General features: G+C 34.8%; 1 protein-coding gene across 1 annotated transcript; it reads left to right on the plus strand.

The window, feature by feature from the left end:
• Positions 1 to 6044: 6044 nt before the first annotated feature.
• On the plus strand, positions 6045 to 7952 carry LOTGIDRAFT_163607 (hypothetical protein; the record flags this gene model as incomplete). Its single annotated transcript, XM_009060098.1, has 1 exon — positions 6045 to 7952. The coding sequence occupies one exon, from the start codon at positions 6045 to 6047 to the stop codon at positions 7950 to 7952; it is 1908 nt and encodes a 635-aa protein (XP_009058346.1).
• Between the last annotated feature and the right edge of the window lie 8335 nt (positions 7953 to 16287).

The following is a 16287-nucleotide window of genomic DNA, read 5'->3' on the forward strand; positions in this document are numbered from 1 at the left end:
GCATGGTATTATTGGCCCCACTCTACAATTATGTGACCCCACTCGGCCCTCTACCTGCTTTATGGAATCGCCACTAGACGTAAAATATTGTCTAAACTATTCATCAAAGGCTTGAAGTTTTTAACAACTTTAATGCAATGAAAGATCAAGAACCTCATAATGAATAATCGATGTTAAAAACTGAAAATGTTGAAGGTTTGTAGTAGACTATAATAATTTGGTGTAAATTTTAGAAATAACTTAGGCAAGGTTGTACTAGACTTTTTTCCTATTATAAGTCGTTTTGTCATCTGTGATATTTAATTGTTCTGTTGTAATTAATAAAACGTTAATTGAAATTAAAAAAAATTGAATAATTGCATTCCCACTCATAATTTGTAACAAATTGTTAAATGACGTCTAGGTTGTACCATTCGATGGTAGGAACAACCGGGCGTCTTTGTGAAATGCATTTGGAGTAAACGGCTAGTGGCAGCGTGAATAGGGAGTGGATATGCTGAAAGGTTACAGAATGGCTACATCAGGTAATTATAAAGCACAACTAAGATAATTGATCACGTTCAGGACCAATTTCATAAATGAGGCATATTGTCAACAAATGGGCATTATTTTGCTAAAATCCGTACATTGGTTCTCTTACACCTTCCAAACAGAGTAAGGAATCTTACAAGCTTACGTAACCTTTGTAAAAAGTTTTGTCGCAAAAGAATTAACGGCTGGATATATTTAGTTAAAACTTTCAGGTATGTTAAAGGACACATTTCACACAATTTGGTGTATAGTTTTCACAAATTTGAATAAAAAGCCCAGGTGTGTATTAGCCAGTTGAAACTTTTACGTGGGGCGTAAAATATCAAAACTGAAAATGTGAGTTTGTGATCTGTGCGTTCTTATAGTCATACCAGTCTACAATCTGGTAAGAATCAAAATGTGCGGCCCATAATATACTGAATATTGGATTTATTTTCTCGATTTTCAAATTACAACATTACAAGCATTCCTTGTCGTATTTAAGTTGAGCTCTAGTCATCTAGGACAATCAGTATCATGTACCTAACATCACTCATTATCATATCAAAATATGTCATCAGATCATCATCATATTTGAACAATGTTTTCTCATCATAGACTGAATGTAACACCTTGATTGTTGTATTTCAGATTGGGCCTTAAGACAAATATTATTCATTTCGCTTTCTATTTTATAACTGATAAAATTAATTGATAACTGTCTTACTTTAAACTATCCCTTTCTTTATAAATTTAATATCGTTTTCCTTTCACATTCATCTTTCAATTCTCATTTCAAGTTGGATTGGATTTTCTTCGTCTTCAGGTTTGTTACATTACATTTTTTAGTATTATATTTGATTTTAAATTTTGAACTGTCTGTTATATCTCAATGGAGTAAATTTTGTAACATTATATTTAAGTATAGAATTTGTTACTTATAAATAATAAATGTTATACAATTGAATATTTTTGTCTTTGATAATATTTGTTACGTTTCAGTTTATCATTACTTCGTTTTCACACTAATCTCACTAAAATCCAAAACAAATTTGATAATTTGCTTTTAGCATTACCATTGTTTTTCCTTTTCGTTTTACAATCTTCGTTAATAAATACAAAATCAAACAATGATATTTTTGTGGAAGGGTTGTAAAAATCAACAACCAGAATTTACATAAGAGACAACAAATTACACAAAATGAAATGGAATGAATTTTACGTCCTACTTTTCTGCACCACGTGAGCTAGACGAAGACGGGCAACGCCAAGCAGGGTGCAATGGGGGAAATTTTGCCAGGACAGAGGCATTAGCTTTCTCTTTTTCAATTTCCACCTGTCGAGAGATCTTTAACGTGCACAGCATATATTAAACTATGTGATGCCTCAATTGGTTAGTTGTTATTTAATTGGACACAACAATTATTTTAAAACTAATTGGGAATAGCGTGATCGACTATATGATGTGATATCGGACCAGTTTCATTGATAAATAACTCTATTGTCACTTTCTCGCCCATTTTATATATAAATCATTCTAAAATTAGTAACAGTTATACACAAAAATGGGATTGGGTTAGCAGGTTATGGCGAATGTAAAATATATTTATTAAAGGGATTGTAAAAAGGGTTTTTCTAAAATTTTGCATGTGTATCTAGGACACTGATAGCATCAATCTCCACCATTCTGATTTTAGTCAGACGTCTGTGGTTCCTGCAATTCCACTAAAACTAAGTGTTTTGTGACTTCACAATATATATAGGGCTTTGAAAGGGCCTAGTGATATATCAGAAGATTTTGCTATAGTGACGTCATCAAACATATAGTTTTAATAGATTTACAGGCACCACAGATTCTGAAGTCTGACCGAAAATTGGAATAGCACAAATTGGTGGTATAATTTGACTGATACACAAACTTTTTTTTTTTTTTAGAAAACCTCTTTACAATCCCTCTAAGATACGTGTACTCACCCTTGTACCTTACAATCCTCCAGAGACCTTACTTTGAAATATGAGTAATCTAAACAAAACACTCTATGAGGTTGCATTTTCATTGTCGTAGATCTAATAAGGAATTTTTCATCTCATGCTCGTTTTTACCTAATAAGTTTCCCCCTTGACCCTTTTTCTAAAAGGATTTGACGTGGATATAATACAGAAAATATTTCTAGCAGGAATTCGTAGAAATATAATATAAAGCCCACGAATAGAAAAATGTTTAAATTTCTATGTTTCAGTTTTTAACCCTCAAAACCAGATGTTAATTTATCTTTTAAGAAAAAATTATACTCATGCTAGCAAGTCAAAAATAAAATCCATAAATTGCCCTTATTAAAGAGATACTAAATTACTTGTTTGATTTGCTTCGTTTGTTACCAGATCATAATAAGGTCTCATTGGCGATCTAAATTTAAAACAATATATTTGATTAGTTCAAATGTCGACCTACCAAAGTAAATATTTTTGTCGTTTTGACCATCGAAGGATGGTGAGTGCGGGTGCCCGCTGATCGGTATTCCAGACTGATTTTTATCAGATGATGATGACACAAGTATTGTGAATCAGAAGCAAACAATCGCCTTGATGAAGATAATCTAGGATTAACCCTTAAACATGTTTAATCCCTTTGTCTATTTACCCTTTCAATCAGTGTCTAGTATTTCAGTTTTCATCTATAATAGTAATTTGTACTTAAAAAGTTTCAGGAACATAGAATGTCTATAAATGGAATATTTTATGTGCTGATGAGACTATCAATATCCTGTTGTCAATATTTCGATTGTTAATATTTATTCCATTGTAGTAATAATACCAGACTTTCTATGACTCACTACCCAGCTTTTGCTAAGAACGTTTCAGAAATGAGTTGAGGATATCTGACTTGAGAAAGTAGAAAGTATTGCCGATACTTGGCGTGTGAAATATAGGTTATGATTCGACATGACACCATGCATAACATCATTACAATGTCAAGCTATTACGATCATCGTCTTATACCTTGACTGCAATATCCACCTGACACAGAAGTTTCTAAAAGAAGCGAATTGATTAGCTTTGTAATAGCTGTAAATTGTGAAGATGCATGCATAATATATTGACATTGGATCAAATTTCAAATCGTGAAATATGATTGATTTAAAGAATGAGTTATTCATTTGTCAAATGGGACCACTGATGTTGGTTTATTTCTATTTTGCCTGTATTTTACTCTTGTTGAAATACACATGAACTTTATACCCGTATATTTGACCGAATTGTGTATTTTAAGATGGAGTGAAATTATTTATATTTTATGGTGATGGATGGTGATGAGAACGTAGTCTTATAAAGGCACTGACCTAGGTCAAAAAGAAAAGATTCGTGATAAAACAAGTTTAACTATATGGATTTTCATTTGCGGTTAGGGATATGCAAGAAGCAGAATTTAATCAGACGGTAACATTGAACATCAATCAAAATGCATCGGTAAAACTTGATAGTCATATCGACAGGGCATGTCAGTAATGCACACCCTGCAATCTGCACTTTAAATGAATAATATCGAAACTATTGAAATAACGCCTTTCTTTTTAAGGGAAAAGGTAATGAAGTTTGAATGGCCTCAAGCATTCAGCGATCTATGATCATGGATTTATCATTGAAATGCATTCTTTTTAAACCTCATTGTAAATAACTAATACTTTTACTGCACAGTATGATGTCATAACTTCTTTTGAATTAAACAACATTTACATACTGACAAAACATATCATTCCCTTTCTAAACAATATTATTTATAAGTTAGTCTCAGAGGGCGTTTAAGAGTTCTTTAGTAATTTTCAATATACGGAAACGCTTGAGCAATTTGTAAGTATTAAGGCGAGTCAAAAATTTATTTATTTTTTCCAAAACTTTAGAAAGTTTAACAATCCTTTAATTAAAATTTATTGTCCTCAAGAAAGAATAAGATGACCAATTCATTTCCGGACATAATTAATTCAGACATTATAGGTCGGTTACTAAAATGCTAAAAAATAGATTAAAACAGAAAATATATAAATCAAATCTTTTACAACAAAATGATAATTAGGAGTAATGAAAACATGAGAAATAGGCAGTTGATTTATCCAAGCTCACTACAATACATAATATTCCAATATATTTGAAAAATTTAAAATGCCACAAAGCGCACACTTTGGTCCCTGTCCGTTCTTGTAAATAATCAATGACATATTATATTATTGAAACCTGAGGAATTTAAGCAGTTGATTTATCTAAACTCACTATAATACATAATATCAATGGCCACAAGGCGCACACTTTCGTCCCTGTCTTTTCTCATAAAGAATCAATGACATAGACAAAAGTAAACAGACAGCAATATCCTCGGGTGCATATCATTGCGACATAGTTAACATAATACAGACATAAAACAAGGCGTGTATGCATAATATCTATAGTCTTATTTCATAAACCATGTTTAATATGGAAGTATGTTTGGATAGCGTTATGAGAACTTTTCACACGGATTTTTCTTAGAAAATCTATATTAAATGGATCACCACATCACGATATCACAGTTTGTAATCTAATATTAGAATTTGGGTTAAGGAAAGGGTCATATAATCCAATGTTTCACGTTTCTGTAGATCACGATTATAAATATTGAAAATCATAAGATTTTTTTGTCCTTTCAGATAGCATGGAAGGTAAACAATGATCGCGTCACCAATACTCAATTTATTCGATCTGTGATTGGACAGAAAGGAAGAAATGGGCGCGTCGTTATACAATAGAGAGACATCATTTACCACACGAAGAATGAATCGTCTGGGTCAGAGGTCTTTATGAAAGTCGGAATTCCGGGGATTGCCCAATGATGTCATTTATCTCCGAGTTTTGACGTAATTATATGAAAACAGGTGAAGCATTTTAACAATACAACACAACTGTAACTTAGTGGGAGAATAACTCGAAATGCAAACAAGACAAATAGTAACTTTTAAATACAGACCTCGCCCCATATTGCATTGTAAATCACGGTATATAAAATAAAACTTATCACAATTTAGATTATATCGAACATCACCTTACACAATACGGACCACTAATTACCAAGCTTCATCAATTACTGGTACTGCAAGTAACAAACCAATCGGACCTGACACAGTAACATTGAAATATACTTTTTGGTTTACGTGAGATGAAATTAATTTAATTTAAATTAGTAACAGTTTGTTTTCGTTGCATTTAAAACTTACTATTTTTACGAGTAATTAATGCAAGATGCACTCTGCTGACATTTTTCGGATTCTGTGGTAAACTTTAAGAAAATAGTAATTTTTATTCCGTGGCTTTTGGAAATAACATAAATTACTATGAACAAAAATAGGCGAGTGTTTTTATATTTTTCAACATGGATTTTTTTAGCGTTGTGTTTCGTAATTTTAAACATTATGAACTTGGATTGGTCGGAAACAAACATATTTCAAGGAATACTAGTGGTAATAGTGCTAGGGATATTACAAGGCAGTGTTTTGGAATTCCCCGTTATGACCGTAGTGACGTTGATAGTCGGAGGCAATCAGAGACAAAGTAAACGAAGTCGGAGTGATCATTTAACCTTATGTCTAAATTACAACCTCTTAGCTCTCAGTAAAGATGACATTGACGAATGTCTGCAAACCATGTATGAAGCTTATATATTCAACATTTCGGCGAATACTTGTGCCGTGTTAGTGTCAGCTACAGGAGATGAGGATTTGAAACAATATGAACTAGAAGTTCGCGATAATTATCGTTGTGCCATTTACGACCAATTATTCCGAGAAGGTCTGAATTACGCCTCCAGAGACTTTAGTTCTGTGGAACCTCTTCGTTATGAACATGTCTGGAAAAAATTTGACGACGTTGAACCTAATATTTTCGTAAGACAATATTTAGATCAAATTTGTGATAATTTTGCTAAAGATTTCATGGTGATTCATCGAACCAGTCGTGTGTTAAGAAAGTGCGGACAATACCAAGATCTTATGTTGCTCTCGGATGGTGATGACGAAGCTTATTCTTATTGTGATCCTGAATATTATGGAAAAATGGCTCGACCGTACGGGCAAACTTTATTTCACGACTCCGTTGATGTTGAAAGAATTTATAAACGAAAACTCGATTACACCCTAGTGTTGGATGGGGATACAGGAGTTCCTAAAGGGGGAACCTTTGATCTCATGGAAATTGCTGCAGCTCACCCAGAGCGTGGTATCATCCAACCTTCCATTAAACTACATTGTACCAGTAGAGACACTATGTTCATGCATCTTGAATCAATGCGACAATCTTTATTCGAACCTTTAACAAATGCCACCATGGCATATTTCTCTCAGTCATCTTTTTTCGGTAAAGGTCTTATAAAGAATTCCGTCTACATTGAAAATGTTATTGGAAGAAGAAATAATCTTATTGAACGTGTCCCGATTGATGTTTTAAGTCATGACACTTTCGAGGCATCGCTTCTACGGCCACTGTATGCTGGTTCCGTATATTTATTAGAAGCACCATCTTATAACTACGTTACATGGAACATTCGTGAAAGACGATGGAATCGTGGTGAAGTGTTACTAGCTTTTTACTTTTGGGAGAATTTGGTAGGAGTTCCAATGCGATGGCTACAATCCAAACTTCAAGGTGACAAATTTGTAAAAACGACTTTGAGAACTAAGTCAAAGCTAGATTTTGTGACTTCCTACGTGGCCCATTCAGCTCTACGTCAAATGTTTATGAAACCTATTTTATTATTATATATTCTCTTACATTATCAGACTAGTTTAAGGTACCGATATGCCTCGATTATAATTGTGATGTTTTTAGTACTGATATTTCCAAAATTCGCAACAACAACGCGTAAGAACTATAAATTTGTAATCATAGAAACGGTTGCGTCCATCTTACAGTTTACACCAGAAGCCTTTGTTGGCTGTGTTCGGATAGTACGCGCGATCCAAGCGAATGTAAGCACCTCTGTAAAATGGGTACCACAGAGAGCTGTAGAGGAGGATTTTAAGAAGTCTAATCCATTTTTGTCTAGTTTGAAACATTTGTGGGGGTATACCCTATTTTCTTCTTTTTTTACTGTCCTGGTGATATTGTTTATGCCCGATTCTGTTTTAATACTCGTTATGTTCGGTACATGTATACTTTTACCATTTTATACAGGCTTCACGTCTCTTACTCTTGACCTCAAAAGTTCGCGTAGTTTGGAGAATCAGAGGAACAATTTAGAAATTGGAGTTAGTACCATTGCTCAACCTGACGTAAAAGTAGGAAACATAAGACCTCTCACGTATACTAACATTGCAGTACCCACAGCACCTCACCCAGAACACGTATATCAACCTTACGATCCATTCAAATTAAAACAACCACAACAACTATTCGAACGCACTCCGATAGCCGTGTATTGAAGCATCTAATGATGTCGAAAATCGAATGCATCAGATAGTGCACAGACGGATTGGAGAGGTCAGAATCGGACAGGCCAACGTCTGTGTAATGTGTCCAGACGTAATGAGTGACCACTGGAACGATTCACTGGAATGAGATCAAAACGCGTCGTGGAATTCCGTTTAATGATGAAATGGTTTCCTTGTTTTTGAAACTGCCATCAAAGTGAGAGTAATGTTATGAATGGAATATCAGCACTGAAGTATGATGATTAAAGAGGGATAAATTAACCAGAGAACAGCACTGATAGCTACTGTTAAAAAGGAGGACAGTGATGATGAGATGAAAGAAACCTTTATTCCATCTATCAATATCAAGCTATTTCGAACTTCGTCTTATGCCCTGAATGTAATAGCCGCCTTTTTGGTTAAGACAATGTATAGGACGCAGAACGTAATAGCTTGACATTATGAAGATGCCTTTATACATGTATTTAATTTTTGCATGTTTTCTTTCTTTTACAAATTTTGTTTAATTGACAAACTTATTAAATTCAAATTATAAATTATAGATTGAATAATTCCTTTTTTTTAAATTATAAACTGCATCTGTAAACCTATGTAAGCCTAATTATTGATTTTTATCCAAAAAAAATCTCATGTACTAGGTGTATCGCCGTTATCTAATATGGCAATCTTTATTGGATAACTAAACATCCCTTAGAGGCAATTCAACCAAAAATATTTCACTTCTGAGTTACGCCTTAATATCATTTTATTTTTCGGAAATAAATCACAACAAAAAAATCCCAAGATCAATGAACAAATTTTTTCTTTGATGTGAATTAAGTTTGACTTGAAAATTGCCTCGAAGCAGTCTGTGCCAATTTCAGTCCCACCTATGCTAGAAACCAACTGCAACCAATTATTGGTTTGATTTACAAGTCAAATTCAATGTGCTATTGCATTTTGTGCACATTTTAAAATAAATAATAGCTGAATAAGATTCAATATTTTATTACTGCATATAAAATTGCATACCACACAGTGTCAAATATATTGCAATATTACGTTACTGGAAGTCCAAGCTCATTGGACTATGAGCTCCCGGGATTGGTAGGGATATGATCATATTGATATCTTTAATGAAATTGTTATTTGATGATCTGAATAAAAAAACCTGTTTATATTCGTGTTTGTATATCTATTGCTTGCATGATAAATTATCAAAGAGGGAATATGGGACTCCAGAGAAAATTTTCAAATCAGTGGATTTCAATGCATCACAACTTTCATGAGTGAATATAAAAGTCAATATTTTGATTGATCTTTTGTTCTATATTATGTTAAAGAGATTGTTAAAAGGAATAGGGGAACACTTCTGTATACACTCAAATTTTTTCCGAGTGACAATGTAGTTCAAACTTGTAGAATTTTTCTCTGTTGAAGATGAAGTGAATGGTCTAGTTATAATCCACTGTGGGTATCATCATAATCCATTATCATCTTCACGATGTCAAGCTATTACAAACTTTGTCTAATACCTTGACAGCAATAGTCACCTTTCGTGTATGACAGAAGTTTGTAAACGCAGCGATTTGATTGGATTGTACGCTAGTGAATATAGCCAATCAAGAGACCCTGACAGACAGCATGTAAAAAATAAGTCATTAGATATAAGAACAAGTTCAGAATAGCTTGACATTGTGGATATGGGTCCACGTGAACATGCCATCAAAATTTTTTATTAGGAACGATACGGTATGATCGGAATAATTGCTGATTCCTTCTAATTAAAAAGATGTCGAAGAATCATGTTCTGTATAGTGATTACCATATTTAGAGAAAAATACGCCGTGTGCGTCTTCCTATCATGTTTGGTCATTCCATGTGCTGCTTGTTCTTCTTGTGTGAAAGACTGTAAGTAATATCTGCGAGCACCTCCGGGCGTACACAGTGAGGCTGCGGTACAAGTCTTTAAAATGAATTGTATGATTGGTAATTGAAACCAAGAAACTGTAGATGTTCCAAAATATTATTGGTCAATGGTTGGTGGAAATGCCCTAATGCCCCCCCCCCCCCCCGCCCCTCCCCCCTTCCCTCTCTCTCTCTCCCAAAAATATACCAAAGTATGCCTAAGTATTTAGGTATTTATGGTGGGACCCTACCAAGGGCATTACGTATTGGATAATGACCGAGGACCCGGACGTCTGATTGAAACTTCGAATGGTGCTAAACGATCAGTGTCCCCAGTGTTCACCAAAAATTAAACTCTGTACAACCCCTTTAAAACAAAATATTACTTGTATACGTTTCTCTTTGTTTGATTATTTTGAGACAGTATTTTTGTATTGTAATATTTTAGTTCACTTTTAAAAATGGCCCATTCGATGTGGGTGTTGTTGACATGTTTATGAGATCACCCACGTCATATTTAAGGGCATAAGTGTTCAAATGTTTTAAATCAAGGACAGGTTTAAATTGCCCTGATTTCTACACCACAGTCAACACTGTCTAGCACACCCACGTGTTCCTGTGAACACAAAATCTAGTTTTTCTTAACACCAAGGATAATGTTCTAGTAAATCTGATATTTTCGAAACTGGTGTAACGCAAATGCGAGCAAACTGTCCATATATTTTGTAAGCTTTAAAATAGTGGTCAACTTTCCATGTCTGTGAATAGTAATCTTGGAAATAGGGATCAATTGTCCATACCAGTGCTTGGAAATAGAGCCAAATGTCTGTGCACAATAAGCTCAAGATTGCCCATCTGCCCATGTATGTGCACAGTAAGCTTGGAAATATCGGCCAACTGCCCTTACGTATGTGTATTGTAAGCATGGAAATAGTGGCCAACTGTCCATGTAAGCCTATGTGTATTTTATCTAACTGTCCATGTCTGTGCATAGTAAGCCCGAGATTGAGGAACAAATGTCCATGTGAGTATGGATAGTAAGCCTGAAAAAGTGGAACAAGCTGTCCATGTATGTACATCGCAAGTCTGGGGCCAATTGTCCATGAACACTAAGCTTAGAAACGGGGTTCAACCATCCGAAAACTTGTCCAAGGTTTTGTTTTTTGCTGCATATACGCAAGCCAAGCCAAGGGAAATAACTGCAATTTATCGAGGTTTTATATTTTAATAATTGGTTTTAATATTCTCAAAGCAAGAATATGTGATTCCAAATTTTCCTTTTCCTCATTTGTAGTTTCATCCTATTTAAGTTCTTCTTTAAAATCCTTCCAATTCTATAGTTTAAACTATTATTTTTAATAGTCCACAATATCAAAATATCCAGAATACACTATCAGATGGACCGATGGAGATGTTATACATAACCTCTAATAGCAGTTAATGCTTGAATATTATTATCTTAGTAGGCCTATCCACGATTTTATCCATATTTTTGAGAGAGTTACTTCCCTTGAACTATAAACTTTTAAATGCAGGAAATGAAAACGTTACTATGGTTGGCTGAAAAGTTCTAAGCTTAAGTGGCAAATCTAAATCGGATTGAAAAATCTTTGTCGCTGACAAGTAAGTACCATCATTTAACGAATGATAGACATTGCAACTGTAGTTCTGTACCAGACCATCTTGTTAACTACCCTTTGAAATCACACGGACGAAACTGGCCATAGGACAGTCATAAAATACCTACAACTGAAAGGGCTACGTACTCATCATAAGAGAGAGAGCCTTGACGATAACCCGCATTCAGGAAGGCATTCACAGCCGAAATTACCCGGTCATTTACAATGGTAAAAACTGATTGATGATTGACGACTCGACATTATTAGGCTAAATAAGCACACTGTGAATATTTTTATAAAATGTATTAATATAATATAATATATTATCATTTACCGGTATCTTTTATCATTTTTGTTGATGTTAATATTTACATTTTTATTTTATCATCCATAATTCCTTCCGAGATAGCCGTACTTTGCTAGATCCGACAACCCCCCCCCCCCCCCACCCCCACCCCCACCCCCTTTCGTATTAAGCAAGTGGCTTTGTCGAAGAAAATTGCATGTACATAAAGATTAACTATCAGTATTATATCATCTGAATAAAGAGGGTATATCAGTTTATGTCATTAAACTAACACAGATTACACGTGGTCATAATATTATTTACATATTAGTTCATGTTATAGTGGACACGTCAAAATATATCAGATAACAAGAGGTCAAAAGGTTCGATTAAAAGCTCCAGATTGGCTTCCAACGTGTAAGTAGATTCATTGTATTGCTCATTTGATTCACATCTTTCAATAGGAACCATCATGTAAGTAGAAACTTAACTATGTAAGTGGCGTTCTCAGTGTATAAATAATATATATGTTTCTAATTAATCAGTACCGCCAATCGACCGCATACTTTCAGAGATTTTTTTTAACGAAATTTTTCATAAACATTTGTGCAGTGTATTTTACTACAGGATTGATTTGAAATTTAAAGAACTGAATAGAGTTTTACGTCTTACTGCACGAGCAACTCGTTGCACTGTGCTATGAGGCACATTTTGCCAGGACGGCGGCATTAGCCTACTTTATTTCGATTTCCAACTGTCGAGGGGCCATAGTTTTTTGTCCCATCCAAACGACTAGAAACTTTTTACATGTCAGCCCCTCCGACCAGGTTAAATTTAAACAGCCATTATTGCTGGAAATTTGCTAAAACCAATATTTTAGTGATGATGATGGAAAACGATAAGTCACATATAAAAACATTCTTTGTTTAATGAAGAAATATTTTATTCATAAAGGATATAGATTGGGAAACAGGTTTTCGTCTATGACACATTCCTTCCTATAACGGCATATTAGGGCACGGCCGAAAAAATCGACGACAGATTCAACAAAATCTTGGACCTTTCTATGAGAAAAATTTCACAAGGACATAAGCTATGGGTATTTATTTTGTTTTTGGTGAGAAGTAAATTAATAAGTGAAATATCTGCCTCATAACACGTAATAAAATATTACAATAAATAATTTTAAAAAATATCACAAAGGCAATCTCATATGATAATCTGATTAGCTGATCGACCCAGTTGACTCAGTTGTAAATGGATACGGGTAATCTGGGCAAGATCATTACCTGGAGGTTTGGTCAAGGACCAGCTGGTAGACCGAATGCGTGAGAACCTACGTTGTTATCCTTGTAAGATATGTTTGAGTTGGGTCTTTAAACTTGATATAGTCAGGAAGAAAATTTGGATAACAGTTGAATTAAGAAGACCAGAACCTCTCTAGAGTGTACACGCGAGCAAAGAGCAATATTTAGTCGCGGACATCAACAGGGTGATTTGATCACCTGGGGAATGTGCGAGAGCCATACCTCACGTTTTCTCTGGTATAGGTTGGACCAATTATTCAACTTCCTTCAACACATCGAATTTTGAACCACACTGATCAGCCATTAATTCTCGACGTTTTCCATGTCTTTAGATCCAATTTACTCCCTGTCTGTGTTGTGTAATAGCTATCTGTGATAGGTTGAATGCAAATTCACGTCTCAAAATTTCAACATAGTTGATTTCTGAAAAATGTTACGTCGAGTTGCGCCGGAATACGCCTAGTACTTACTGACGTGAATAGTATAAACCAATGCGCTGACGAACGCTGCAACCGCCGGCTGCGAGCGTAGTCTGGCGTATTCCGGCGGTCGAAGGCGTCAGAAGTATAAATCCAGCTTTACCCCAGTAGGACGCGACTGTAACTGAATATTAATAAACAATATTAGCCAATATGATGCATTCGTTGCATATTAATTGTTAGATGTTCTCAAGTACTTAGAAAATTTATTGTTAATCTAGATTGAATGATGGTGAAAATAATAATGCGTTCAATGGTCGGTATGATAAATATGATGTACTTTAATGTTCACATCACAAGATAAGGTTGGTTGCCCTTGTTTCTATTCAAGATATGTCACTCGGTTAAGCTTGCCAGGCAAGGTAATAAATATGACCGTAATATAGCAGCTTTGATTGTGAAAACGGCAGTTAAATCACTATCACCAGTATGAAATATTCAGCCTTTAGTCACACAGGTCATCATTGTGTTTACTCTAAATTGAACATGAAGGGCAATAATTTATATAAATATTTTTGGGTTTGTTTTTCTTTTCGACAAGGTTTATCCTCACGAAGTTACGTCTAAATCTAGTAAGAATTTTGTCTTCTAGAGTGTTTACTGGCAATTGTGGACGAACCGACGAACATGTCATGTGGGCATATAAAAAACGCCCTTGGCATGAGCATCGATATATGCACGTACCGAAAGCTTGGCGCCGTAACGTGACCTTAAAATTTGTCGGTCAAGATTTGTAGTTAGTCATGAATAAAGGATCAACTGATAACAGAACTATCATACAAAGATATGTGCTCAAACCGAGACGACTAAAAATTTTACAAGATCAATCAATGTGGAAATAGTAAACTGTAGAAAGACATGTCTAGCTTCATGTCCCCTCCTCGCAACCCTCCCTATACAATGCGCTCAAATACACAGGAGAAATCTTCGTCCGTCTTGTTGAGGAAATGTTGTATTATTTAAAGTATTGTAACAACTGACCGCTCTATAGATTAATGAAGCCCGAGACACAAGACGTCTGGACAATATAAAATTATATAAAATTTCTTCCTTCTTACATGAAATTGACGTATAGGCTATGCTTTTCAATTAAATTATGTGACAATATTCCATATTAATTAAACCCTATTGATTAAACCATACAAGTACTTGAAAATATCTTAAAGACTTTCTACCATACTTGTAGTTTCGCGTCGTCTGCTAGTTCATTCATACTTTTCTTTTCTCGTGCCAAGCGAGTGAAACAATTTTGAATAATATTATTCAAAATGGCTGCGCCCATCTTCATCAGCATTCTTTAACATAATAGTCAGTTAACGAGGAAGTAGAGAGACGACGTGTTCAAGTGGATTTATTCAGTAAGTATTTGGATATCAGTCTTTATTTGGTGGCCTATTAGTACTACAATGAGTTTGACTTTACTATATGTAGCAGACATTAGTTATATTTCCACTCTCCACTATTGACCCAGGACATAACATGGACAAAATGGACGCTGATCGGAAATCATGGAATTCTGTTCGACCACAATGTTTATACAGGATCACATTATGTCAGTCATTTTTATATGAACTGAAATATCAACTCAAACAGAATCGTAACGCCATGTAGTTTTATACACCAGGGAAAAGGGCGGAAATGATGTATTTTTTCAAATACGTCTTCGTCGTCAGGGATTTTTTTCTTTATATTGCCATGCATTGTATTTCAAGTTGTTTTATGTCAGAATTTTTATAATACTTATGTGTCATGTCACGGTATTATATCATAAAAATCTTTCCGACCATAATGTTTACATTTTACAAAATAGTGGACAAACCATCAAATCACCTACAACACATACACCTTAATTCACCTACACCTCACATCGCCTACACCACATACATGGCACACACATCAATTCGCCTACACCACATACATGGCCTACACATCAATTCGCCTACACCTCACATGGCTTACACATCAATTCGCCTACACCTCACATGGCTTACACATCAATTCGCCTACACCACATACATGGCCTACACATCAATTCGCCTACACCTCACATGGCCTACACATCAATTCGCCTACACCTCACATGGCTTACACATCAATTCGCCTACACCTCACATGGCCTACACATCAATTCGCCTACACCTCACGTGGCCTACACATCAATTCGCCTACACCTCACATGGCCTACACATCAATTCACCTACACCTCACATGGCCTACACATCAATTCGCCTACACTCACATGGCCTATACATGAAAAGACTTACTTATATGTACATGTACACAAATCATTTGTTTTAAAAGCAGTGATTAAAAACCCCGCGTACAGATTAAGCAGTTTAAGTTCTGGTGTTTTGGTGGTTTTCTAACACTTACAAACATCATAACGAATTTAAAAAGTTTATGTAAACTTTTTAAATAGTTTTGGCGTTAAAAAATTTATTGCAGAATTTTTTTTAGAAATGTTAAGGGACACATTTCTCTATGTTTTGGTGTATAGTTTTCATAAATTTGAGCAAAAACTTTTTCAACCTACGAAGAAAAACACACTGCCCCCTTTAAATGTTTACGTAAACCTTTTAACATTTTGACTCGCTAAAATTAACGGCAAGATACTTTAGTTTAAACTTTCAGATAAGTTAAGGGTCATATTTCTCTAGATTTCAGTGTATAGATTTGAGCAAAACAACTTTCCAAAAAATCAGGCAGCCCCTTTAAGCTTGTTAGCTTGACAGTTTATTCCCATGATTA

Source organism: Lottia gigantea (genome assembly GCF_000327385.1).
Source record: "Lottia gigantea unplaced genomic scaffold LOTGIsca_40, whole genome shotgun sequence".
Classification (NCBI taxonomy): domain Eukaryota; kingdom Metazoa; phylum Mollusca; class Gastropoda; family Lottiidae; genus Lottia; species Lottia gigantea.